The 27,732-nt window shown below is 42.1% G+C and overlaps 1 protein-coding gene across 3 annotated transcripts; it reads right to left on the bottom strand.

Annotated features, from left to right (window-relative positions):
* Positions 1–57: 57 nt before the first annotated feature.
* LOC111970210 (leucine-rich repeat flightless-interacting protein 1) lies at positions 58–27,732 on the bottom strand. Of its 3 annotated transcripts, none has more exons than XM_023996801.2 (6): positions 27,473–27,732; positions 20,139–20,213; positions 19,879–19,920; positions 19,264–19,425; positions 18,878–18,961; positions 58–6,034 (listed from the first exon to the last, which is right to left on the bottom strand). In XM_023996801.2, the coding sequence occupies exons 1-6, from the start codon at positions 27,569–27,571 to the stop codon at positions 5,357–5,359; spliced, it is 1,140 nt and encodes a 379-aa protein (XP_023852569.1). In that variant the 5' UTR covers positions 27,572–27,732; the 3' UTR covers positions 58–5,356. The 3 variants fall into 3 exon arrangements, with proteins under 3 accessions (XP_023852569.1, XP_023852571.1, XP_023852570.1); XM_023996803.2 differs by having other exon boundaries at positions 20,109–20,213; positions 27,473–27,715; XM_023996802.2 differs by having other exon boundaries at positions 19,879–19,917; positions 27,473–27,715.

The following is a 27,732-nucleotide window of genomic DNA, read 5'->3' as shown; positions in this document are numbered from 1 at the left end:
TTTGTGAAACATTTATTTGTGCCATTTTAGAGCATGTCATATGATTTTTATTTTACCTTTATTTAACTAGGCAAGTCAGTTAAGAACAAATTCTTATTTTTAATGACGGCCTAGGAACAGTGGGTTAACTGCCTTGTTCAGGGGCAGAACAACATATTTTTACCTTGTCAGCTCCGGGATTCGATCTAGGCTACCTAGTGGTTAGCAGCAAATCCTGTTTGCAAGTGCAAACCACAAAACTAGTTGTGCAAACTTACTGCAGCATGCTTCTGCTAATGTATCACACAATTTGAGCCAAGTATGTGCCAAGTATAGAAATAATTTTGTATTAAAGATACAGTTGAGTCGGACGTCTACATRCACTTAGGTTGGAGTCATACACTTAGGTTGGAGGTCCCGTGTGGCTCAGTTGGTAGAGCATGGCGCTTGCAACGCCAGGGTTGTGGGTTCAATTCCCACGGGGGGACCAGGATGAATATGTATGAACTTTCCAATTTGTAAGTCGCTCTGGATAAGAGCGTCTGCTAAATGACTTAAATGTAATGTCATTAAAACTCGTTTATCAACCACTCCACAAATTTCTTGTTAACAAACTATAGTTTTGGGAAGTCGGTTAGAACATCTACTTTGTGCATGACACAAGTCATTTTTCCAGCAATTGTTTACAGACAGATTATTTAACTTATAATTCACTGTATCACAATTCCAGTGGGTCAGAAGTTTACATACTCTAAGTTGACTGTGCCTTTAAACAGCTTAAAAATTCCAGAAAATTATGTCATGGCTTTAGAAGCTTCTGATAGGCTAATTGACATAATTTGAGTCAATTGGAGGTGTACCTGTGGATGTATTTCAAGGCCTACCTTCAAACTCAGTGCCTCTTTGCTTGACATCATGTGAAAATCAAAAGAAATCAGCCAAAACCTCAGAAAAAAAATTGTAGACCTCCACAAGTCTGGTCCTTGATCCTTCTGATCAATCAGAACAACAGCAAAGGACCTTGTGAAGATGCTGGAGGAAACAGGTACAAAAGTATCTATATCCATAGTAAAACGAGTCCTATATCGACATAACCTGAAAGGCAGCTCAGCAAGGAAGAAGCSACTCCTCCAAAACTGCCATAAAAAAGCCAGACTACGGTTTGCAACTGCACATGGGGACAAAGATCGCACTTTTTGGAGAAATGTCCTCTGGTCTGATGAAACAMAAATCGAACTGTTTGGCCATAATGACCATCATTATGTTTGGAGGAAAAAGGGGGAGGCTTGCAAGCCGAAGAACACCATTCCAACCGTGAAGCACGGGGGTGGTAGCATCAYGTTGTGAGGGTGCTTTGCTGCAGGAGGGACTGGCGCACTTCACAAAATAGATGGCATCATGAGGCAGGAAAATTATGTGGATATATTGAAGCAACATCTCGAGACAACAGTCAGGAAGTGAAAGCTTGGTCGCAAATGGGTCTTCCAAATGGACAGTGACCCCTAGCATACTTCCAAAGTTGTGGCAAAATGGCTTAAAGACAACAAAGTCAAGGTATTGGAGTGGCCATCATAAAGTCCTGACCTCAATCCTATAGAAATTTTGTGGGCAGAATTGAAAAAGTGTGTGTGAGCAAGGAGGCCTACAAACCTGACTCAGTTGCATCAGCTCTGTCAGGAGGAATGGGCCAAACCTTACCCAACTTATTGTGGGAAGGTTGTGGAAGGCTACCCGAAACGTTTGACCCAAGTTAAACAATTTATAGGCAATGCTACCAAATACTAATTGAGTGTATGTAAACTTCTGACCCACTGGGAATGTGATGAAATAATTAAAAGCTGAAATAAATCATTCTCTACTATTATTCTGGCATTTCACATTCTTAAAATAAAGTGGTGGTCCTAACTGACCTAAGACAGGGAATTTGTTATGAGGATTAAATGTCAGGAATTGTGAAAAACTGAGTTTAAATGTATTTGGCTAAAGTGTATGTAAACTTCCGACTTCAACTGTACATTAGTAGTTTTTCAGAAAATACTTAAATGTTCCTCAAGATAAATTGTGACATCAAGTTGCATTAGAGATATAAGACACATAACCGTTAATCAACATAACAGGTACTGTATTGCGTGTTTAGAAACCTTAAGTACATACTGAACAAAAATATAAATACAGCATGTAAAGTGTTGGTTCCATGTTTCATGAGCTGAAATAAAAAAAAATCACAGAAATGTTCCATACGCTTATTTCTCTCAAATGTTGTACACAAATTTGTTTATAAAATGTGCAGTTATATCACACAACACAATGCCATATATGTCTTGTTTTGAGGGAGGGTGCAATTGGCATGCTGACTGCATCAGTGTCCACCAGAGCTGTTGCCAGAGAATATAACTTAAATGTCTCTACCATAAGCTGCCTCTAATGTTGTTTTAGAGAATTTGGCAGTACATCCAACAGGCCTCACAACCGCATACCACGTGTAACCACGCTAGTCCAGGACCTCCACATCAGCTAAGGAGTATTTCTGTCTGTAATAAAGCCCTTTTATGGGGAAAAACTCATTCTGATTGGCTGGGCCTGGCTCCCCGGTGGGTGGGCCTGGCTGCCAAGTAGGTTGGCCTATGCCCACCCATGGCTGCACCCTTGCACAGTCATGTGAAATCCATAAATTAGGGCTTAATGAATGTATTTCAATTGACTGATTTCCTTATATGAACTGTAACTCAGGAAAATCTATGAAATTGTTGCATGTTGCGATTATATTTTTGTTCAGTATATCTCCAGCAGAAAGAGAAATTCAGGCAACAGAAACAGAATAGAAGTAGTAAACATGTAAATCACAAGTATCAAAGTTAGAAAGTAACATATTTAAATCTTATTCCTAACTTCACATCCCTTCCACTAAGAGCTCCATTCTGACTTGAGATACACACAAAGCCCCAACAATACACAAAACCTAGTGTTGAAGGCAGTGTAAGATTTGCACCCAAGTTCACATTCATATTACACACGCAGTAAAAAAGACTTCTAGGTAGCCATGGAAACTTAGCCAATTTCAAAAGGTGAGGATTGGAAAACAGATAAATTCCATTTGACCTCGCTAGCTTAAAATATGGACAGAAATGTTGATAAAGTATGCGTCCCAAATGGCACCATATTCCCTTTATAAGGCACTACAAAGAGAATAGGGTGCCATTTGGGATTCATTTTGGGCCATAAGAAAATGTATAGGTAGCAACTCCAAGTCAAAAGATTATCATCAGGTCTTGTGTTAATGGTTAGGGGTAGAAAAATTATAAAAACAAAGGATATATTGTCCAGCAATGTCAGATACAAAAAGATAACATGTAAAGTTTCTCCCAATTCAGTAGTTTCACTGCAACCATGCAAGCATGACCTTAAAAGCACTGAGTAGCATGCAGTACTGTTACTGTATGTGTAAATAGAAAATATGATCAGGTATCATTAAAGTTTTACAATTAAATGGATTGTTCCCTTTGTCAATCATGCTAGTATCATACTAACTTCAAATGATGGATGTCTGATAATAACTAAAGCTAGATTAGATTCAGGAAATTCATATTAAATCTTTCAAATTCATCTTTCATATTTATAAAATGCCTTAAGGTGAGGCAGGAAAGGCACCAAGTACTTCTTAGATAAAACACCAAGTACTTCTTAGATAAAATAAATGTCGACGTGAGACAATGATGGTTTAACACCCATAAATTCCCTAAAAACATTCCCTGTAGTATAGTAGCTAGCTCCTTGGCTGCCTGCTATTGTGATTACAATCTTGCCAGCATCTGATCTTATAAGAGCACAAAAACAGCTATTATCGTCTTACAACTCTAAAGTATGTAGAGCTGAGCAATTAGTGCTTTTTGAGGTCGGTTTGGTTTTGGTTCGATTATTTAAAAAATCATCACGGTTTTCGATTTTGGTTTAGATCATTTCTTTAGACATTAAATGCACTATGTGGGTTGAATTCTGCAACACAGAACAAAACAACGAATAAAGTCCCATGATGGCAGTGACTGCCCATTACTGCTTATCACTTATTAACCATCATTTATTCACATGACTTTAATAAAATATTTCAGTTGTGTATTTTACAAGATTATTATTATTTAATTCCATGTCATCATCTCATCTCTATAGAGCTGCTGTATATGCCGTCTGACAAAATCACTATTTTAGTAGTTCTTCAAAGTAAACAAGGCATATTTTTATGACTGCTGAATACAAACTATCAATCGCTTAGATCATGTATTTTCAGATAGAGATACCTTGCGAAACAACTGCTCTATCACTCTCAATCACACGTTCTTCTGTCTCTTCTCTCCGTCTGTGTCTGCCCCACACAGACTGGCCAAGTATGCGCAAAATGGATTATGGTCATTGTAGTTAATTACCACATTTCTGTGCAAAACTAAGTAGAATATTGGCCTGTTGGAAACTACAACTCCCTACTACATCGCACAGTTCGGCTTGATCGGATTTATCTCTAGAGAAACTGCGCATTGAGCTCATAGAAAAAAAACTGAATGAAATGGAATTCAAATAATTGAACTTTAAACATTTTTGTTAATCGCTCAGCACTATCAGTATGTGATCTATAAATCACATAATTTGACTGTTTAGAATGCTAGAGGTCTGTGGTGTGTCCTGAAACATATCTGATAGTTCAGTGTACGCAAACAGTCTTAAGTGATCATCAGTCACTAATAAACAGAGGGAGGTCATTTGCCTTTTGTGCCGAACGGCAGGAAAACTAAACACGTAAGTGCGACCTTGCAAGTCATGCCGAGGGAGAAAGACGTCTGTAGACATTACTGGAATTCCCCCGTGCCGGATTGCGCTAAGACAACTCCCAATGTTGACAATACCCTTTTATAAACACTTGATCGATGTATATATCATAGAAGAGTGTAATTGTCTTTAGGCCAGCTGTTTTTAGTCAAGAATTTTGTGTTTTTAATGTAAAATGTTTTTGTTGTACTGTATGTGGGTTTATAGTTTTGTTTAATGTTGTGTTAGTAAGTTGTTTTGTCTGAAACGTTGTTCCCCCTGCTGCTATTGGACCAGGTCTCACTTGGAAAAGAGATGTTATCTCAATGAGAAAAACCTGTATAAATAAAGGTACATTTAAAAAAAAATATATATATATATTAAAAAAAAGTGTCGATGGATTGTATGAGCGCACTGATCCAAGAACAGATTTTTTTTAACCCTTTTTCAAGATGTAAAAAAAGGTATGCACGCATGAGTAAGTTGCTTTGGATAAAAGCTAAATGGCATATATTATATTATCAAGAGGGCAGACAGAGTGAGAGCACATTTGACCTTTCGTACCACAACAGTTCTGCAGCTCTTATGACAGAATGCAAGAATCATTGGTGTTTTTGGGGTTCTTGGGATCGTTGCCATTCGATGGCTCTCCCTCATTATCATCCACCGGGGATCCTTCATCATGGGGCAGCCTTGGCCCGTCTCCCTCATCCAGCTCGGGCGTGTCAGTGCAGGCATCCTCATAGGCGCTGATGCTGTCTGTGTCGTTGTTCCTATCTGGAAAGATGCCACGCCTGTTCTCCTCCTGACTGTTCCCTGGGGTCTGGCTACCCAACATCAACGGTCCCAAGGTCTTGTTGACCATCTTAGTGAACTTGGTGAAGCTGTCCTCTGCCCCTTCTTCTATGTCCTCAGAGTCCACAGAGGACCACAGCCGGGCGACGTGGAGAGGAAGGGGCCGGTTTGGACTGTCAGAGGGCTGCTCCCCCCTCTCCTTTTTGAAGGAGGCGGCGAGCAGCCCCCCAACGCTGGTCTCCAATGGTAGTCCGTTGTTGGGCCCGGGGCTCTCACTGTCCAATCGGATAATAGAGAGAGGCGCATCTTTGGTAGAATTGTCCTCATCCCTTGTTGCATCACTGACTTGTTCCTGTGTTTCTTTTTTTATTTTCATCTCTTGTGCTTGTTGTCTAGCCATCTCCTCCTCCCTCTCCTGCTCCTTGACGAGTGTGTACACTGGTACTGCTGGAATGGTCTTCCTCTCCTGTGGAACAGGAAGATATAACAGCTATATTAACCATTTTCACATAGTGCACTATATAGGGAGCCATTAGGGATGCAAACCCTGYACAGACCTCATTACAGCAGGGAAACAGGCAGGTGTTACATCTTGAAGCTCACAGACCTTAGATTCTCATACTGTAAAACTAGATGCAAAAGTCAACAGGACACTCCAGGCTAGAAGTGGGTGATATGAAAACCAAATTCAACAAGAACAGTCGTATTATAATGACTTACAGAGTCTGGGCTGTTACTATTACGAATGAGTCCAAATCTCTGTCAAATACATTTTATAGCCTGTAGTACATCTTGTGCTATACTATCAATATATTCATAGCTCTATTTGCACGGTTTGAGGCTAAGTCGAAAATATACAGGTTAAGACAACGTCGTCATTAATCTCGGACCAGTGCCGTTTCTAACTACTAGCGCGGTTGTTAACTAGCATAGTTAGTCCCATTGTTGCAAAGTTATGGGATATTAGAATCCCAGTGTCTTCACCTGTATTTTTTCAATGTAGGTTTGAGACATGGGCTGGGAAAGTAGCCAGGCCAATTGTCACATTACCGTTTCCCGATTACAATAGGAAACAGACAGCATCTGCATATCTGTCAGTAAGTGGGCAAGCCATCCTACTGCAGAGCAGATTGCGTGCTGGGTACAAGGCCAATGCCATTTGACAAGACACACACACACACAGCCTTGGGTCACACAGGACTTGCCCAACCACAAGACCATACTGATGATCAGATGACCAAATTATTACGACCACAGTCTCTGAGTCACTGCAGATATTTATTTGTTTGAAAATCTACTGAGGTTTCTTAAAGTGAGGAGGATATAGACTGCCAGCTAGAATACATTGTTTAGCACTTCTTAGGGCTTTAAAGGGATAATCCAGCCCCAGAAATAAAAATCATGAAACTCCTGTCAATTTGGTGAAAACCTATGTTCTATCAGTGGGTAAAATTTTACTTCCATCTATGAAATCAGGAAATCATGTAGGAAAGTTCTATAAGGGCGGCATATAGCCTAGCGGTAAGATCGTTGGGACAGTAGCCGAAAAGCAACATACTCTGCACTCGCTCTGGGCAGAGAGGAACTGTAAGCCGAACTCGGTGAGATAAGATTCCTAAATTGATAGTGCAGTTAGCCAGCTAATTCACATGCTAATATTGACTTTGGTATTACTGTGTGTAGATACATTTGCTAGGGTTTTGTAGTTGACTTGAGCTGCAACAGATTTCCACAATAATTTTCACATGTTGTTACCAATGATTTATATATGAACTAGATGACAGAGAGGGGGCGCTTTTCTAAAGCCATTTTTACCCCCCCCCCCCACCATAGTAAGAAATCTTTTGTTTTTGCAAAAAAAATTCTATTACAGACAACTTAATGCATACTTTTAAATTTTATTATGTGAGCTAAACATAAAGTATATTTTTTCCTTATAGTAAAATGTCCTTAAAGTACAATAAAATGTCCAAAGTTCTAATGTTACCGTCACCACTACAACAACAAAAATACATGTACATTTGTCCTTGAAACATTTAATTGAAATATTGTGGAATTCCATTCATCCTATGGACGACTGCTTCTTCTGGGGAGTGCCAATATGACCGATTGTTGACTTCAAAGCCTCTCATTTGCCAATACATACTGTAGCATCAGCAATCCATGGTTGATATACATCATTGGTTGCTACCAACCTTGCTATAATGACAAAATGAAACTTGTTCACAAAAAATATTGTTTTCACATAAACTCAATTCAAGACCCTGTCATTCAAAGATAAATCGTAAAAATCCTATTAACTTCACAGATCTTCATTGTAAAGTGTTTAAACACTGTTTCCCATGCTTGTTCAACGAACCATAAACAATTAATGAACATGCATCTGTGGAACGGTAGTTAAAACACTAACAGCTTACAGATGGTAGGCAATTAAGGTCACAGTTATGAAAACTTAGGACACTAAAAGAGGCCTTTCTACTGACTCTGAAAAACACCAAAAGAAAGATGCCCAGGGTTCCTGCTCATCTGCGTGAACGTGCCTTAGGCATGCTGCAAGGAGGCATGAGGACTGCGGATGTGGCCAGGGCAATAAATTGCAATGTCCGTACTGTGAGACGCCTAAGACAGCGCTACAGGGAGACAGGACGGACAGCTGGTCGTCCTCGCAGTGGCAGATCATGTGTAACAACACCTGCACAGGATCGGTACAGCCGAACATCACACCTGCGGGACAGGTACAGGATGGCAACAACAACTGCCTGAGTTACACCAGCAATGCACAATCCCTCCATCAGTGCTCAGACTATCCGCAATAGGCTGGACTGAGGGCTTGTAGGCCTGTTGTAAGGCACGTCCCCACCAGACATCACCGTCACCTATGGGCACAAACCCACTGTCTCTGGACCAGACAGGACTGGCAAAAAGTGCTCTCGCTGACGAGTCGCGGTTCTGTCTCACCAGGGGTGATGGTCGGATTCACGTTTATCGTCTGTACTCTGGAGCGGGATCGATTTGGAGTTGGAGGGTCCGTCATGGTCTGGGGCGGTGTGTCACAGCATCATCGGACTGAGCTTGTTGTCATTGCAGGCAATCTCAACGCTGTGCGTTACAGGGAAGACATCCTCCTCCCTCATGTGGTATCCTTCCTGCAGGCTCATCCTGACAATGCCACCAGCCATACTGCTCGTTCTGTGCGTGATTTCCTGCAGGACAGGAATGTCAGTGTTCTGCCATGGCCAGCGAAGAGCCCGGATCTCAATCCCATTGAGCACGTCTGGGATCTGTTGGATCGGAGGGTGAGGGCTAGCGCCATTCCCCCCAGAAATGTCCGGGAACTTGCAGGTGCCTTGGTGGAAGAGTGGGRTAACATCTCACAGCAAGAACTGGCAAATCTGGTGCAGTCCATGAGGAGGAGATGCACTGTAGTACTTAATGCAGCCGGTGGACACACCAGATACTGACTGTTACTTTTGATTTTGACCCACCCTTTATTCAAGGACACATTATTCAATTTCTGTTTTTTCACGTCTGTGGAACTTGTTCAGTTTATGTCTCAGTTGTTGAATCCTCCGTTCATACAAACATTTACACGTTAAGTTTGCTGAAAATATACGCAGTTGACAGTGAGAGGGTGTTTCTTATTGTTATTTAACACTGTTTAACATTGTTAATCATAACAATGTAGTTTGTATGGAAGTCCAGAAGAAAAAAAATCTGTTACGTSGAGATTACAACTTATTTATCTCATGATCACTACATAAAAGTTTTGTCAAGATTGCAAGAAAATCTAAGCACCACGGATCATCCATTAATTTGTTAAGAGACCCTGTGGCTGCGTTGATCACGCTTGTGGGGCATTTAATCCCTAAACAATGCCTGACAGGCAGTGCGGTCTCCCAGGCTGTGTGCCACCCGCAAGACTACAGCCAATCTCACGCAAGAAACAATGCAGCTAACTGGGCTAGTCTCGTGAGCTAGGTAGTCTTGTTAGCTAGCTGGAAAGCAAGCGATCTCGTTATCAATGCTGGTTGTTAGCTGCGTTGCATAACTGATATGTGTATAATTAAGGGACACTTCATGTTTTGTGGATATAAACATTTGAAGTGGGTGAGCTCCATTCCTGACAGGCTTATCAGATTCAATTTCAGCCTCTGAGGCTGATAAATCAGGATGCTGCCTTGCAGGCCGTTTTATAGGCAAGGCTCCTTGCAGGCAGATTAGCTGTCAAAGTGCTTTATAGGCAGATGCATACCTGATCCAGGGGGTTAGCTCTATGGAGCTCCACAGTGGACGTGTCATAATACCCATAAAACATAGCGGTGAAACACAGAAATGGTTCCAATCGTTTTTTCCATAGGGGRTTTCAGAACCACTTCAAACAAGGTCTGTGTTTCATGTAGGCTTTCCCTGCAGTGATGTTTTCATAGAGATTTACACTTATCGGACAACGTAACTTTTATAAATACACTGCTCAAAAAAATAAAGGGAACACTTAAACAACACAATGTAACTCCAAGTCAATCACACTTCTGTGAAATCAAACTGTCCACTTAGGAAGCAACACTGATTGACAATAAATGTCACATGCTGTTGTGCAAATGGAATAGACAACAGGTGGAAATTATAGGCACCCCCAATAACAGGAGTGGTTCTGCAGGTGGTGACCACAGGACCACTTCTCAGTTCCTATGCTTCCTGGCTGATGTTTATTTGGTCACTTTTGAATGCTGGGTGCTTTTCCAACTCTAGTGGTAGCATGAGACGGAGTCCCTAACAACCCACAAAAAAAAGGTGGCTCAGGTAGTGCAAGCTCATCCAGGGATGGCACATCAAATGCGAGCTGTGGCAAGAGGTTTGCTGTGTCTTGTCACGTAAGTGTCCGAGCAATGGAGGCCGCTTACCAGGAGACAGGCCAGTAACATCAGAGAAGGACGTGGAGGGGCCGTAGGAAAGGGCACAACCCAGCAGCAGGACCGCATACCTCCGCCTTGTGCAAGGAGAGCACTGCCAGAGCCCTGCCAAATCGACCAGCAGGCCCAAATCTCGCATGTGTCCTGCTCAACGGTACAAACAGACTCCATGAGGGTGTATGAGGGGCCCGACGTCCACAGGTGGGCGGTTGTGCTTACGCCCACACCGTGCAGGACGTTTGGCATTTGCCAGAGAACACCAAGATTGGCAAATTCCCACTGGCGCCCTGTGTTCTTCACAGATGAAAGCAGCGTTCACACTGAGCACATGCGACAGAGTCTGGAGACGCCGTGGAGAACGTTTGCTGCCTGCAACATCTTCCAGCATGACCGGTTGGCGGTGGGTCAGCATGGTTGGTCGTGCATTTCTTTGGGGGGCCGCACAGCCCTCCATGTGCTCGCCAGAGGTTACGTGACTGCCATTAGGCACCGAGATGAGATCCTCAGACCCCTTGTGAGACCAATATGCTGGTGCGGTTGGCCCTGGGTTCCTCCTATGCAAGACAAAGACCTCATGTGGCTGGAGTGTGTCAGCAGTTCCTGCAAGAGGAAGGCATTGATGCTATGGACTGGCCCGCCCGTTCCCCAGACCTGAATCCAATTGAAGCACATCTGGGAACATCATGTCTCGCTCCATCCACCAACGCCACGTTTGCACCACAGACTGTCCAGGAGTTGGCGGATGTTTAGTCCAGGTCTGGGAGGAGATCCCCTCAGGAGACCATCCGCCACCTCATCAGGAGCATGCCCAGGCGTTGTAGGGAGGTCATACAGGCACGTGGAGGCCACACACACTACTGAGCCTCATTTTGACTTGTTTTTCAAGGACATTACATCAAAGTTGGATCAGCCTGTAGTGTGGTTTTCCACTTTAATTTTGAGTGTGACTCCAAATCCAGACCTCCATGGGTTGATAAATTTGATTTCCATTGATCATTTTTGTGTGATTTTGTTGTCAGCACATTCAACTATGTAAAGAAAGAAGTATTTAGTAAGAATATTTCATTCATTCAGATCTAGGATGTGTTATTTTAGTGTTCCCTTTATTTTTTTGAGCAGTGTATAGCCATCTCTATTAACTCAGATTCGAAAATGGTAATTATCATCAAAGTAGACATCATGCAAGACTACAAATCCTTGCAAGCACCCCATCTATCTTCAGAGTTCGTTCTGCTAGGTGACCTAAACTGGGATATGCTTAACACCCCGGAAGCCCTACAATCTAAGCTAGATGCCCTCAATCTCACACAAATGATAAAGGAACCCACCAGGTACAACCCTAAATCCGTAAACATGGGCACCCTCATAGATATTATCCTGACCAACTTGCCCTCCAAATACACCCCTGCTGTTTTCAATCAGGATCTCAGCGATCACTGCCTCATTGCTTGCATCTGCTATGGGTCCGCGGTCAAACGACCACCYCTCATCACTGTCAAACGCTCCCTAAAACAGGCCTTTCTAATCGACCTGGCCCGGGAATCCTGGAAGGATATTGACCTCATCCCGTCAGTTGAGGATGCCTGGTCGTTCTTTAAAAGTAATTTCCTCATCATCTTAAATAAGCATGCCCCTTTCAAAAAATGTAGAACTAAGAACAGATATAGCCCTCGGTTCACTCCAGACCTGACTGCCCTCGACCAGCACAAAAAACATCCTGTGGCGGACTGCACTAGCATCGAATAGTTCCCGCGATATGCAATTTTTCAGGGAAATCAGGAACCAATACACGCAGTCAGTCAGGAAAGCAAAGGCTAGCTTTTTCAAACAGAAATTTGCATCCTGTAGCTCTAACTCCAAAAAGTTTTGGGACACTGTAAAGTCCATGGAGAATAAGAGCACCTCCTCCCAGCTGCCCAATGCACTGAGGCTAGGTAACACTGTCACCACCAATAAATCCACGATAATCGAGAATTTCAATAAGCATTTCTCTACGGCTGGCCATGCTTCCCTCCTGGCTACCCCAACCAACAGCCCCACACCCCCCGCAGCTACTTGCCCAAGCCTCCCAGGCTTCTCCTTCACCCAAATCCAGACAGCTGATGTTCTGAAAGAGCTGCAAAACCTGGATCCGTTTAATCAGCTGGGCTAGACAATCTGGGCYCTCTCTAAAACTATCCACCGCCATTGTTGCAACCCCTATTACCAGTCTGTTCAACCTCTCTTTCGTATCGTCTGAGATCCCTAAAGATTGGAAAGCTGCCGCGGTCAGACACTCTAGACCCAAACTGTTAGAGACCTATATCCATCCTGCCCTGCCTTTCTAAAGTCTTCGAAAGCCAAGTTAATAAACAGATCACTGACCATTTCGAATCCCACCGTACCTTCTCCGCTGTACAATCCAGTTTCCGAGCTGGTCACGGGTGCACCTCAGCCATGCTCAAGGTACTAAACGATATCATAACCGCCATCAATAAAAGACGGTACTGTGCAGCCGTCTTCATCGACCTGGCCAAGGCTTTCGACTCCGTATCCTTATCGGCAGACTCAACAGCCTTGGTTTCTCAAATGACTGCCTCGCCTGGTTCACCAACTACTTCTCAGACAGAGTTCAGTGTGTCAAATCGGAGGGCCTGTTGTYCGGACCTCTGGCAATCTCTATGGTGGTAACACGGGGTTCAATTCTCGGGCCAACTATTTTCTCTGTATATATCAACGATGTTGCTCTTGCTGCGGGTGATTCCCTGATCCACCTCTACGCAGACGACACCATTCTGTATACATCTGGCCCTTTTTTGGACACTGTGTTAACTAACCTCCAAACGAGCTTCAATGCCATACAACACTCCTTCTGTGGCCTCCAACTGATCTTAAACACTAGTAAAACTAAATGCATGCTTTTCAACCGTTCGCTGCCTGCACCCGCCCGCCCGACTAGCATCACTACTCTGGACGGTTCTGACTTAGAATATGTGGACAACTACAAATACCTAGGTGTCTGGCTAGACTGTAAACTCTCCTTCCATACTCATTTTAAACATCTCCAATCCAAAATTAAATCTAGAATCGGCTTCCTATTTCGCAACAAAGCCTCCTTCACTCACGCTGCAAAACATACCCTCGTAAAACTGACTATCCTACCGATCCTCGACTTCAGCGATGTCATTTACAAAATAGCTTCCAATACTCTACTCAGCAAACTGGATGCAGTCTATCACAGTGCCATCCGTTTTGTCACCAAAGCCCCTTATACCACCCACCACTACGATCTGTATGCTCCAGTCGGCTGGTCCTCGCTACATATTCGTCGCCAGACCCACTGGCTCCAGGTCATCTATAAGTCTATGCTAGGTAAAGCTCCRCCTTATCTCAGCTCACTGGTCACGATAACAACACCCACCCATAGTACGCGCTCCAGCAGGTATATCTCACTGGTTGTCCCCAAAGCCAACACCTGCTTTGGCCGCCTTTCCTTCCAGTTCTCTGCTGCCAATGACTGGAATGGAATGCAAAAATCGCTGAAGACTTATATTTCCCTCACTAACTTTAAACATCAGCTATCTGAGCAGCTAACCGATCGCTGCAGCTGTACATAGCCTATCTGTAAATAGCCCAACCAATCTACCTACCTCATCCCCATATTGTTTTTATTTACTTTTCTGCTCTTTTGCACACCAGTACTTCTACTTGCACATCATCTGCTCATCTATCACTCGTGTTAATTTGCTAAATTGTAATTACTTCACTACTATGGCCTATTTATTGCCTTACCTCCTCACACCATTTGCACACACTGTATTTAGACTTTTTTTTCTATTGTGTTATTGACTGTACACTTGTTTATTCCATGTGTAACTGTGTTGTTTATGTTGCACTGCTTTGCCTTGGCCAGGTCACAGTTGTAAGTGAGAACTTGTTCTCAACTAGCTTACCTGGTTAAATAAAAGGTGGGAAAAAAAGAGCTCCTAATTTCATCTCTAGCTGACACCTTTGCTGTCAGCAAGCTATAGCTACCTTGATCCAAAACMAAATATATTTAATTTAATTTCCACATTTTAACTAATATTTGTGGCTTATTTATGCATTTGGTCGTGTCTTGTACAAAATACTATCCTAGTAGCAGTCAGATATTTACGATGTGCCATGAATACCAGGCTAGTTGATATTAGCAACATACCCTTACTTTACCAGATGCTCTTCTCCTACAGCCAGTGGAGGTGTATATTTAATACCTTATCATTTCTGCCAACTATATGAATGAGGTGAAACCTATTGAAATGTATGATGTCAGAATACACTGCTGTATTAAAGCAATTCAGAACTTCTTGACATCTTCTGTTGCAGATTCAAAGCCAGATTAACTAATCGCAGAATGTATCCACAATCATGAATGAGCATATTTGACAAGAATGCACCTAGTCCTCCATCAATCACATCAAACACCTGAACTCCAGCAATCACATTGTTTTAAAGAAATCAAAATAGTAAACAATGCATACATATGCCTTGTAAACATAACATATGTAATTATAATTATATTAATCAATGCCACAAACCTGGGACATAGTAATAATAGTTCATATGGTGCTCTTCTACCAGAGAGCGCACAGATTCTTCTGCTTTTCAATTTTAGAAATTAGATCAGCAAAAATAACAAAATGTAAAACAGCATATTGTGATTTTTGGTGGGTGAGTTAAACGGAGAACCAACTGGATGCATAAGGTCGGTTTAATATAAATACTTGGTCAACTCCAGCAGAATGAGAAACACATGCCGAAAACGCAACTATATCAACAGCTTTCTTGTCAATTTAACAGGTCAATGTTGCTGCTATCAATTGTGAGCAGCACATTTACCACTGCATTCAATCTGAACCTCAGAATAAGCAGGACAGCATTACCAGAGTAAAAAAAAAGTTGGCAAAAACAGTACACCACAACACTTTTAAACGTGTTACTGAGTCTAGATGTTATCAAATCAGGAGGAGTGAAGGAAGCAGCATACGGAAAATGGGTGAAGGTAGATGAGACGGAGAGTTTCAAAGTGTCCAAAGTTGAGGGACCATGGGGCATAAAAGGCATAGTCTGGAATAAGGGGTTGCTAGAGGGATGGTTGGCCATGGAATAAACATCAAATTGTGCTGGTGTGCTTCTGCATCCCTTATAGGTTGTTGCCACAAATATCCGGCCCAGGTCCAGTTATACATGGGGTCTCAGCGGTTCCCTCGACATCATTCCGTCTCAGTTGCAGAATTCAAATCGTGGTCAATTTGTGTCTGTGAATCACAATTAAAGACAATGAGTGATCACAGCATTTCCACCAATTGAGCCATACACAATACAACTTAAGCATTGAGGACAACATTTTGTTGACAACATGGTTTATACTATGTCTACTGTGTGTGAATGATGGAAGAATCTTATCCCAGCTGTAGGTCCATTTGAGTGTGTGGTCACTTAGGCCTGCACATCAACCAGTACTGGGACCTTTGGGGACTTGGGATGATTGTTCTCAAAGTGCTGCTTGAATGTCTTCAGGTCTGCGTCTATAAAAGGTGAAAGACAAAATGGAGGAAGTTAATCTGTGTTTTAGATTGAATTCAAAGTTGACACAAATGATAAACTAAGCAATGTGATGCCACACTACTACTCATATGAAAGAGTACCAAACAGGTCAGTACAACCAACCAATACTACTTTCCCGATAGACAGGGCAGGTGTGGACCAGTGCTGCCTTGGCTGTAGTCTTCTGGTCCGCAGCTGCTACCTTCTTAGCAGCCGCCGCGTTGGCATTAGTCAACAAGTTCCACTTCCACTTGAGTGGAGTATGCATTATATACAAGACTAACTACCAATTGRATATTACGAAATTGGGGAGAAAAAGGGGTAAAAAGTATATATATACACACACTTTAAAAAAACAATTAATTTTTAACACACCATAGTTGGTAGGACTAAATAAAGTTACAACCTTCCCTACTAGCTATACTAATGATATGCTGTCTAGAGGGGAAACAGCAAACAGGTCAATGTTTCCTCGCAGTAAAGTACRTACACTTGCTAATGATTAGGATGATAATCAGTCCATCTCTGAAACCTCTAAAAAGCCAGACCAAAATAATACTGCTAGCTAGGATAGCTGCAAGTCAAGTATTACCCACAGACACAAACAAACATGATCTAGAATGTTAGATGGTAAAACTAAGTTAGCTAGCTAGTTCAGTAGCAAGCTAAACTGTTGGTTTATGAAAGCCAAAGAAAGTAACTCGTTTTTATGAACTTCTCATGCATTTAAATGGCTAGCCAAATAGACTGCTAATGTAGCCATCTAGCCAGGCTAATATTGCTAACTAGCTAACCATGAGCTAGCTAGCTAGATATCAGGTATGTGCACATTTTTTACTTGCCCAATACAGTTCAGACTTCATTTAAACAAATGATAAATTACCATATTTAGCTAACATTAGATAGAATCTCAGGATAAACTTACTTTTGCCTCGATTCGGCAGTCTCGTCCAGATCATCATGGTCATGGTAAGTGACGTGAAGCTGGAGACGGGCATTTGTAGTTCTGTATGATAGCCACATAAGCCGCTAATTAGCATTTCCTTTTTGAGGGGGTAAATACAATGTGACATTTATCAATATATTAGAGCATCCTGACATCAGCCTCTGAGGCCGCTATTGAATCTGATCAGCCTGTCAGGAATGGAGCTCACCCGCTCTGTACATTTTTATATGATCCTTTAAACATGAAGTGTCCCTTGCAATTATACACATATCTGTTATGCAAACTAACAACCGGCAAAGACAACTAGCTAGCTAGCAAGACTACCTAGCCAGCCAAGTTAGCTGCGTTTTTGCTTGCATGCGATTGGCTGTGGTCCTGGGGGTGGCATACAGCCTGAGAGATCAAGCTGCTTGTCAGGCATCATTCAAGGCTTAAATCCCCCACAAGCTCTTAGCGCAAGGTAATGGACATTTAACTTGCTAACATTCTAATTTAAAACTGATAATGAGCTCCAAACACGAATGAAAGCATGAAAATGTACCATCCATCAGTGCGGCAATCAATAAAAACGTATGAGCTGATCCACCGTGGGCTCTGCCGCCTCAACCATACTGTCAATCTATCTTTAGTAAGTACATTCCTATTTATAGAGTTGACCTAGACAAAACTGTTTTATTTTAACCTTTATTTACCTAGGCAAGTCAGTTAAGAACAAATTCTTATTTACAATGAAGGCCTACCCCGCCCAAACCCTAACGATGCTGGGCCAATTGTACCCACCCTATGGGACTCCCAATCACGGCCGATTGTGATACAGCCTGGAATCGAACCAGGGTCTGTAGTGACACCTCTAGCACCRATGCAGTGCCTTAGATCGCTGCGCCACTTGGGAGCCCTAAATGTCATGACCATGAGACAATCATCTCATGGTCGACAAAACAACTTTTGTTATGTAGTGACCATGAGATAAATAAATTGTGCTCGACATAACATGGGAATACATTTTTCTTCCATATGCCCTCTGGACTTTCGTAGGCTTGAGGTGGATTATCCCATTTAATTGCAAACAGACGACTCCCTTCTAACCTGCCACAAGCCTCAGTAGCAGATAACAAACAGATAGCTCTGACTTTGCTGATAGCTATTCCGAGGAAAAGTGTATTTACTATGCCTGTGATGTGGTTGTCCAACTTGGCTGTTTTAAGATGAATGCACGAACTAAGTCGCTCTGGATAAGAGCRTCTGCTAAATTACTAAAATGTAAATGTTAAAATGTAACCGAGTGAAATGTGATGTTCTCATTAGAACACAAAATGTACTCCACATGACATTAGTCAACATGTAGCAAGCATAACACCTTTATGAAACATATCCTTTGGGACAGAACAAATATCTATCAATCATTTACATTGCCCCATTTTAGGAAGGGTAATGTACACAACACACACTGAGAATAACAGGTATGGTGGGAGGTTGTCCCCCAGGCTGAAATTTCCCAGCAGTGGAAACACTTCATTCTGTCAAGTTCAGCAAAGCACAGGGCCGAAAGAAAACTCCCCTGACAAAGGAAAGAGATACGCAATAAACCAGAGATGGCATGAAGCTACAAGCTATTAGTCACTCTTTATTTTTACAATTGACATATTAGTAATTTAGCAGATGCTGTTATCCAGAGCGACTTACAGGAGCAATTAGGGTTGCTCAAGAGCACAGACTGTTTTTTCACCTAGTCAGCTCAGGGATTAGATCCAGCGACATTTAGGTTATTGACCCAACACTCTTAACTGCTAGGCTACCTGCCGTGGATATGTCCAAAACCAGGAATCCTGCTGAACTTGTGCCTCTCTCTGTATGTTTATGTAAGCCACTCCTCGTCATACTTCATTACCTCTTTTAGCCTCTCCACCTCCTGCATCAGAGAGCTGACCATGTCCTCCAACTTCCTCTTGGCTTCTCTCTCTTGCTCCAACTCCTTCAAATACAGAAAGAMACATCCATTTATGACTCAATGCAGCGGAGGGTTGTGAATTGTTTTAGAGCAGTGATTCTTCAACAGTAGGAGAACCACAGTTGGGTCACAGGAAATAGCACATTCCTACTGGGTTTCTACTATAAACATTGTTTTGCTCCTCCAGGATCTTTTTACATGTTCATTAGATTTTGTTAATTTAGTAGACACTCTTATCCAGAGTGACTTACAGTCAGTACATTTCACTAAGATAGGTCATACAACCACATATCTCAGTCATTGCAAGTGTGTATGACTGGATGTACCATGGTGGCATGGCTGGCCTCTCTCTGAGCCTCGGCCAGCATCTCCTCGGCCCCCTCCAGGGCGTCGTGCAGAACGTCCACCTGGAACAACACAGTCTCCCGCTGCAGCTCCAGCCCACGGAGCTCTTGCAACACATCGTCGTAGCTCGCCTGCAGATCAAGCTGACAAACACAGGAATATCCGTGGGAAGAKCCAATTAGTCATCGCGCTCCCAACAAACACAGGCATGGCAGTGGGCAGCTTCATCTAGTCACACTAACAACAATACTGGTTTAATTAACATGTAATTTGATATTCAACTGTTGGATATTGCTTCATGGAGATGTAATTTTTTTGATAGCTATTGCTGGTCTATGGTCCTTATTTGAGTCATACCAGGTTTTCTTATTCTTTATAAAGCAACAAGTTGCTGGCATGACAACACATAATTGCACTGGAGCTACATTATTTCTTCCTGGGTTATTTTGTGTGAGTTTCATAAAAAGTATGCACCCTCTGAATATGCAGCACAGGCAGTGAGAAGGTTTGACATCCAGTCGAACTGGTTATACTGCTCAAATATGAGAAAAGGTAATCTGACATAAAAAATAAAAAAAGCTTTCGCAGATAATCACCATCTCAGGGAGTTCCATCATTAGTTCCTGATCCTCAGACTGCTGGTGGGAACAAGACAAAGAGAAAGGTCAACAACACTCAAACAAGTAATATAATAAGAAGCTCAAGCATACTCTTAGTATGGTTTATAGCACAGATAGAATCAGAGGTAATCATGTTTAAATGTCAGATCAGTGTAGGGCTGCCCTGTGGGGAATATGGTGCCATTTGGGACACATAATAAATTTACCAGTAGCTTCATCCATTGCTCTTATTATACCTGACTCCCACTTCTCCTCTTGAGGGTTCCCCCTCTGCTCTCACTGCGTGTCAGACGCCTGGCCGAACTCTCCGTCTTACAAAATAACAAAAGACATATCAGACAGAGCCATAATAATAATAATGTCTACAAAGCATGTGGGAATAACTGTTTGCATACTTTTTACATTGTTCCCACATCCCATAGTCAGCTGGTATACACAGAGTGTACCAAACATTAGGAAAAGTTTCCTAATATTGAGTTGCACCCCCTTTTGTSCTCAGAACAGCCTCAATTCCTCGGGGCATTGACTCTACAAGGTGTCGAAAGATGCCGGCTTTTGGCCGATAAAAAATGAAAAGCTGATAAATAAAACTGTTTCAGGCCAAATGGCAAAATCATGTTTTTTATTCATTGATGGAAATACAAGTCAATGTGCTGCAACTTCAAAGGCAAAAGGCAAACTTCATAGGCTAATAAATTCAAGCTGCTTGAAAATTAGTGTCGGGTGTGTGTTTCTATTTTTACTCACGCAAAAGACACAAGGTCCTCATGACACGGACCGGCTACAAGGAAAGTTTAGATGCATCACCATATAAGTTCAAAGATGAAAAAGCCTGGAAGGAGGAAAGATGACTAGAAGCGGATCGGTTAGCCGTTTTATGTGTGGATTAATTTGTCGGAGTAGAGGTCCTTGTGCATTTCAGGTAAAATAACAACAATGTTTATATCCCAGGACAAATTAGCTAGCAACAGCAAGCTAGCTAAATAGGACAAATTAATGTTAGCTAGCAAGTGCAAGCTAACTAGCTAAATTGCCATACATGTTTAATGCTTTTCGACCTGTCCCCAAATTAATGTGTCATTGGTTCAGAGTTTGTTTTGATATTTTAACCTGCGTGTCGTGATCGCGTTTGGTGTGGGGGGGGGCAAAATAAATGTATGCACGATAGCGCACGATGGCGCACGAGCGCAGTCGATTTGGGTTCTGTTGAGTGTACCCTGACTAGAAAATTGGCAAAGATTGTGTTGATTATCCAAGTTTCCAGTGTGCCTGCCAAGTGGGGATTCTTTCTCCAAAACAGAGTAAAGACGGCCTCGAGGACAAAGTGACAAGGCTGATGCGCATAGCAAGCTGCTCCAAGGAGTTGGCCTGACAGCTCACTTTGAGCAGACCAAAGTCCACCGCACAAACGCAAGTAAATTAGAGGCAAATTATTGTGTTCATCTCGCTTGGTCCAAGCAGTGATGCTACAGCCCTAGGTAAGATCACCAAAATGCCACCCGTGTGTCATGTATGGTATATGGAATGGATTGATAGACTAGAGTAGAGTAATGATGTGTATTTCAGTTGAGCTTCTTCAGTAGCACTTGGAAACTAAACAGCATTGCCAAATATTTACATTGGACAGTTACAATCACTAGGCAGCCAACTGCCTATAGTAGGAAACAGAGTTGTTATCAATAAGTCATGTACATCACACATGACACGAAGCACGTGCTTTCATAAATGCACGGCGCGGGCCTAGTTTCACAGGAGCATTGTAAAATAAGCTCTTTCTCAATGAACCAGCTGAATTTAGTTAATTTACATATCGAATTTGATTGTCCAACATCAGTTTTATAATTTCTTAATTTTGTAGCCACCAAAGAGTGTCCTCTTTCCACTGCTTTGGTGCTGAATCGCAGGGGGAAGGGGGAGTGGGGCAGGCCAGCCCGGTCATGGCTAGAAGGGACCCAGTTTTTTTTGTAGCATTTTAGCTAACCTTAACCTAATTTTCCTAACCTGCTACTTTAATTCTCGCAAATTAGATTATACAAATATATCACTTATGATTTATAGCAGGGATGACGACGCAACGGGTAAAGTTTAATAAAACTTGTAATTTTGGTACAAGAACAACGTTCAACTTTACAGGGTAAATTCTATTCTGTTAAAATGAATTACAATAATCTAAATGTGATTTTGAGCAGTGGGTGTACGCCCTAATGCGTTATGCACCCAATGCATATGGGTATATGGCAAATTTCTCAAATGTCCGGCAAATTAAAATCTGTCCAGTCACATTGCCCGGCACCTTATTTTCCTAACAGAAACCTTGATGCTAGCCCATGTTGACTCTAATGCTTCCCACAGTTGTGACAAGTTGGCTGGATGTCCTTTGGTTGGTGGACCCTTATTGAATAACATGGAAAACTTGAGCATGAAAAACCCAGCAGCGTTGCGGTGATTGACACAAACCGGTGCTCCTGGCACCTACTGCCATACCCCATTCAAAGACACTTAAATATTTTGTCTTATCCATTCAACCTCAATGGCACACAATCTGTCTCAAGGCTTAAAAATCCTTCTTTAACCTGTCTCCTCCCCTTAATCTACACTGATTGATGTGGAATTATCACTTGCTAAGGTATGAAGTCTTCTGTGATGGTCAATCAAATGAGTGGCCTACCCACTGTTACTGAATTTTAGCATTTTGGCAAAAGGCTTGATAATGATGCCAGAGGATTGTTTTACAGATGGATTCATGAATGAAGCGCAATCAAATGAATGAGTTATTTCATAATAGCCTATGGGTAAATCCATTTGAATTMAAATCAGGTTGACAGCACCCCTTTTGATTTGAACGAAAAGTTCCATACATATTTGGCCATTGTAGAAGTGCTCAGAAAATGACTTTTTGGACCTGAATGCCAAACATTCAAGAGATAAAGATGCTTAAAGTTGACCCATTTTGCATACCCCACCATACTATGAGACATCCATGTCTTCATAACTGGAAAAGATAAACAGATAATTTTATTTTTTACCTTAACCTCAATTATCMAAAAAAYGTGTAAACTCTTATTTTTTCATATTTTACATAATTCAAATCAAAGTTTGTCACGTGTGCAGAATACAACAGGTATTACAGTGCAATGCTTACTTACAGGCTCTAACCAATAGCGCAAAAAAAGGTATTAGGTGAGCAATAGGTAGGTAAAGAAATAAAACAGTAAAAAGACAGACTATATACAGTAGCGAGGCTATAAAAGTTGCGAGGCTACATACAGACACCGGTTAGTCAGGCTGATTGAGGTAGTATGTACATGTAGATATGGTTAAAGTGACTATGCATAGATGAACAGAGTGTAGCAGTAGCGTAAAAGAGGGGTTGGCGGGTGGGACACAATGCAGATAGCCCGGTTAGCCACTGTGCGGGAGCACTGGTTGGTCGGCCCAATTGAGGTAGTATGTGCATGAATGTATAGTTAAAGTGACTATGCATATATGTTAAACAGAGAGTAGCAGCAGCGTAAAAGGAGGGGTTGGGGGGGGGGGGGGCACACAATGAATAAATTTGATTACCTGTTCAGGAGTCTTATGGCTTGTGGGTAAAAACTGTGAGAAGCCTTTTTGTCCTAGACTTGGCACTCGGTACCGCTTGCCATGCGGTAGTAGAAGGAAACAGTCTATGACTGGGGTGGCTGGGGTCTTTGACTATTTTTAGGGCCTTCCTCTGACACCGCCTGGTGTAGAGGTCCTGGATGGCAGGCAGCTTAGCCCTAGTGATGTACTGGGCCGTACGCACTAACCTCTGTATTGCCTTGCGGTCAGAGGCCGAGCAGTTGCCATCCGCCAGCAGTGATGCAACCAGTCAGGATGCTCTCGATGTTGCAGCTGTAGAACCTTTTGAGGATCTCATTACCATGCCAAATCTTTTTAGTTTCCTGAGGGGGAATAGGCTTTGTCATGCCCTCTTCACAACTGTCTTGGTGTGTTTGGACCATTCTAGTTTGTTGTTGATGTGGACACCAAGGAACTTGAAGCTCTCAACTTGCTCCACTACAGTCGATGAGAATGGGGTGTGCTCGGTCCTCCTTTTCCTGTAGTTCCAATAATCTCCTTAGTCTTGTTACGTTGAGGTTAGTGTTGTTATTCTGGGCACCACCTGGCCAGGGTCTCTGATTACTTATAGCGGCGTGTCTGCGTCGTTGAATGCTGTTTGGTGTCGTCTACAAACTTTATGATGGTGTTTGGAGTCGTGCCTGGCCTTCAGTCGTGGGTGAACAGGGGTACAGGAGGGGACAAAGGCACGCAGCCCGCTGGGGAGTTCATGGTTGAGAGTCAGCGTGCAGATGTGCTACCTGGCGAGGTGGTCCTCCTAACCACTGGGGGCGGCCCGTCAGGAAGTCCATGATCACGTATGCAGAGGGAGGTGTTATAGTCCCAGGATCCTTAGCTTAGTGGATGAGCCTTTGAGGTACTATGGTGTTGAACGCTGAGCTGTAGTCAATGAATAGCATTCTCACGTAAGTGTTCCTTTTGTCCAGGTGGGAAAGGGCAGTGTGGAGTGCAATAGAGAYTGCATCATCTGTGGATCTGTTTGGGCGGTATGCAAATTGGAGTGGGTCTAGGGTTTCTGGGATAATGGTGTTGATGTGAGCCATGACCAACCTTTCAAAGCACTTCAAATCAAATTTTATGGCTACAGACGTGAGTGCTACGGGTCTGTAGTCATTTCGGCAGGTTGCCTTTGTGGTCTTGGGCACAGGGACTATGGTGGTCAGCTTGAAGCATGTTGGTATTACAGACTTAATCAGGGACATGTTGAAAATGTCAGTGAAGACACCTGCCAGTTGGTCAGCACATGCCCGGAGCACACATCCTGGTAATCAGCACATGCCCGGAGGTCAGCACATGCCCGGAGCACACATCCTGGTAATCCGTCTGGCCTTGCAGCCTTGTGTATGTTGACCGGTTTAAAGGTCTTACTCACGTCGGCTACGGAGAGCGTGATCACACAGTCGCCTGGAACAGCTAATTGAAGGTTTTTGTGTTGTGCCCGCCATCGGTTGAGACAACATGCTCTTGAATAGAGGGTGGGTGTAATGGTTTGGCTGATAAATCTACTAAAATGTGAATATGTATGCGGATGACTCAACACTATACAAGTCAGCTACTACAKCGACTGAAATGACTGCAACACTCAACAAAGAGCTGCAGTTAGTTTCAGAGTGGGTGGCATAGAATAAGTTATACCTAAATATTTCTAAAACTAAAATCATTATATTTGGAACAAAACACTCACTAAACCCTAAACCTCAACTAAATCTTGTAATAAATAATGTCGAAATTGAGTTGAGATGACTAAACTGCTTGGAGTTACTCTGATTGTAAACTGTCATGGTCAAAACATATTGATGCAGTAGTAGCTAAGATGGGGAGAAGTCTGTCTATAAAGTGATGCTCTGCCTTAACACTATCAACAAGGCAAGTCCTACAGCCTCTAGTTTTGTCGCACCTTGACTACTGTCCAGTCGTGTGGTCAGGTGCCACAAAAAAGGACATAGGAAAATTGCAATTGGCTCAGAGGGCAGCACGGCTGGCCCTTGGATGTACACAGAGAGCTAATATTAATAATATGCATGTCAATCTCTCCTGGCTCAAAGTGGAGGAGAGAATGACTTCATCATTACTTCTATTTATGAGAGCTATTTACATGTTGAATGCACCGAGCTGTCTGTCTAAACTACTGACACACAGCTCGGACACCCATGCATACCCCACAAGACATACCACAAGAGGTCTCTTCACAATCCCCAAGTCCAGAAGAGACTATGGGAGGCACACAGGACTACATAGAGCCATGACTACATGGAACTCTATTCCACATCAGGTAACTGATGCAAGCAGTAAATTTAGATTTAAAAAACAGATACAAGAAACACCTTATGGAACAGCAGGGACTGTGAAGCAACAAACATTGGCACAGACACGATAACATACGTAGACATGGATTTAGTACTGTAGATATGTGGTAGTGGTGAAGTAGTGGCCTGAGGGCACACTGTTGTGAAATCTGTRAATGTATTGTAATGTTTTTAAAATTGTATAAACTGCCTTAATTTTGCTGGACCCCAGGAAGAGTAGCTGCTGCTTTGGCAGCAGTTAATGGGGATTCATAATAAATACAAAAATACAATTGAMATTTAAACTTCCAAATCGTACCGCAAAGATGAGAATGTTGACTTTAATGGGAATATTTGTTTTAAATCATACTGGCAATCCTCCATAGGAAACCTAATGCAATCATAGATAATAGAATAGACATTACCATTTAAGTTAACATTCAACAGTGGATGGACTGGCGGTCATCTTTGTGGTAATAATTAAATGTACAATCTTAATTCAATTTCAATGGTGTACTAGCTAAATTGCAGTGGTCTGAAGGGATAGGTCCATTCTATGAATTATATTTCTATGATTGAAATGTCACCCACCCTGTATTCAAGAGCATGTTGTGTCTCAACCAATGGCAGGCACAACAAACTCAAATGATGTGAAATAGGGTCTAAGCTACAACATATGCGAATATGAAAACAATCAGAAATCCGTTTTTAGATCATTGGCATTAAAGGTTTAAAATGTAAAAAATGGCAATAAATAAAAGTTTTTAAACATTTATATCAAACTCAACCATTTATCTTTTCCAGTAATGAATGTCTATGGTATGGAAGGGTATGCAAAATGTTCAACTTTGAGCACATTTATTTCGTGAATGTTTTGACACTCAGGTCCAAAAAGCGATTTTCTAACCACTTCCATGGACAGACATGTATGGAAAGTTTTGTTTAAATCAAAAGGGATGCTGTCAAAAAGTGATTTAATTCAAATGGATTTAGGCCTACCCCTAGGATACATATCAACACAATTTGGCAAACCTCTAGGTCCAGTTCTCATGGACTGTAAATTAAATGTACTCTACCAATGATTTTTTTTAATTTTTTTTTTTACTTATGATGAACCACTGATGACTGAATTCTAACTACATTAGTCATGCAATGTCAATGTGTCATCCCTATTCTATGCACACTGTAACGAAGTAGCCATTCTGTTTTACTTGTGCCCTAACGGGAGACACTAAGGTTAGTCAGAGATTAGAAGCCATTTTTCTCTAGTGTTTTAAGTAACTAGCTAAACGTAAAGCCATTTGAAGGCAATTCAGTTGTGGGTAGCCTGGCTACAATGTAACACTGCTCGAAAGGAAGTCATTGTAACAATGTTAACGTTTTCCGTAAGTGAACTTGAAACAATGTAAAACCACATGCTACAGTAACATTGGGGTGAGAGTCTAAATGAAAATGAGTAGGCTACACAACAGTAAAAAAACAAAGTAAACATCTTAAAAATATAAAACACATGCAGTGGCTTACTGTAACGCTCGAGGATGAATCTTCTCGACTGTAACCACTGTAGCCTAGTAATGCCAAATTAGACTCTATAAAAGTAGATAATAGCCTACAGATAATAGACTGCATGACTCTTGTAAATGTCGCAATATACAATAACGACGTGATTGCTCGACGCTCACCTCTTTGATAATGTTGCGAAGTGACTCGTCCTCACTCACTCCCCGAGAAAGCGTCCTTTTTATGGGCGACCCGATTCTTTCCAAAGTCCCGGAATGCATTTTTATAGTGACCTACGATACACAAAAAAAAAATAGAAATCCTTTTCTTAAGAACTACAAGAAATGAGTACTGTAGTCAACGAGTAATGTTTTGTTTTGTGCGGATGAAGGGATGGCGACAGAATGAATTGACGCCCAGATTGTGGGCGGAGGACAAACTG

This window comes from Salvelinus sp. IW2-2015, linkage group LG11, assembly GCF_002910315.2.
Source record: "Salvelinus sp. IW2-2015 linkage group LG11, ASM291031v2, whole genome shotgun sequence".
Taxonomy (NCBI): domain Eukaryota; kingdom Metazoa; phylum Chordata; class Actinopteri; order Salmoniformes; family Salmonidae; genus Salvelinus; species Salvelinus sp. IW2-2015.
This window is presented reverse-complemented; position numbering and strand designations above follow the sequence as displayed.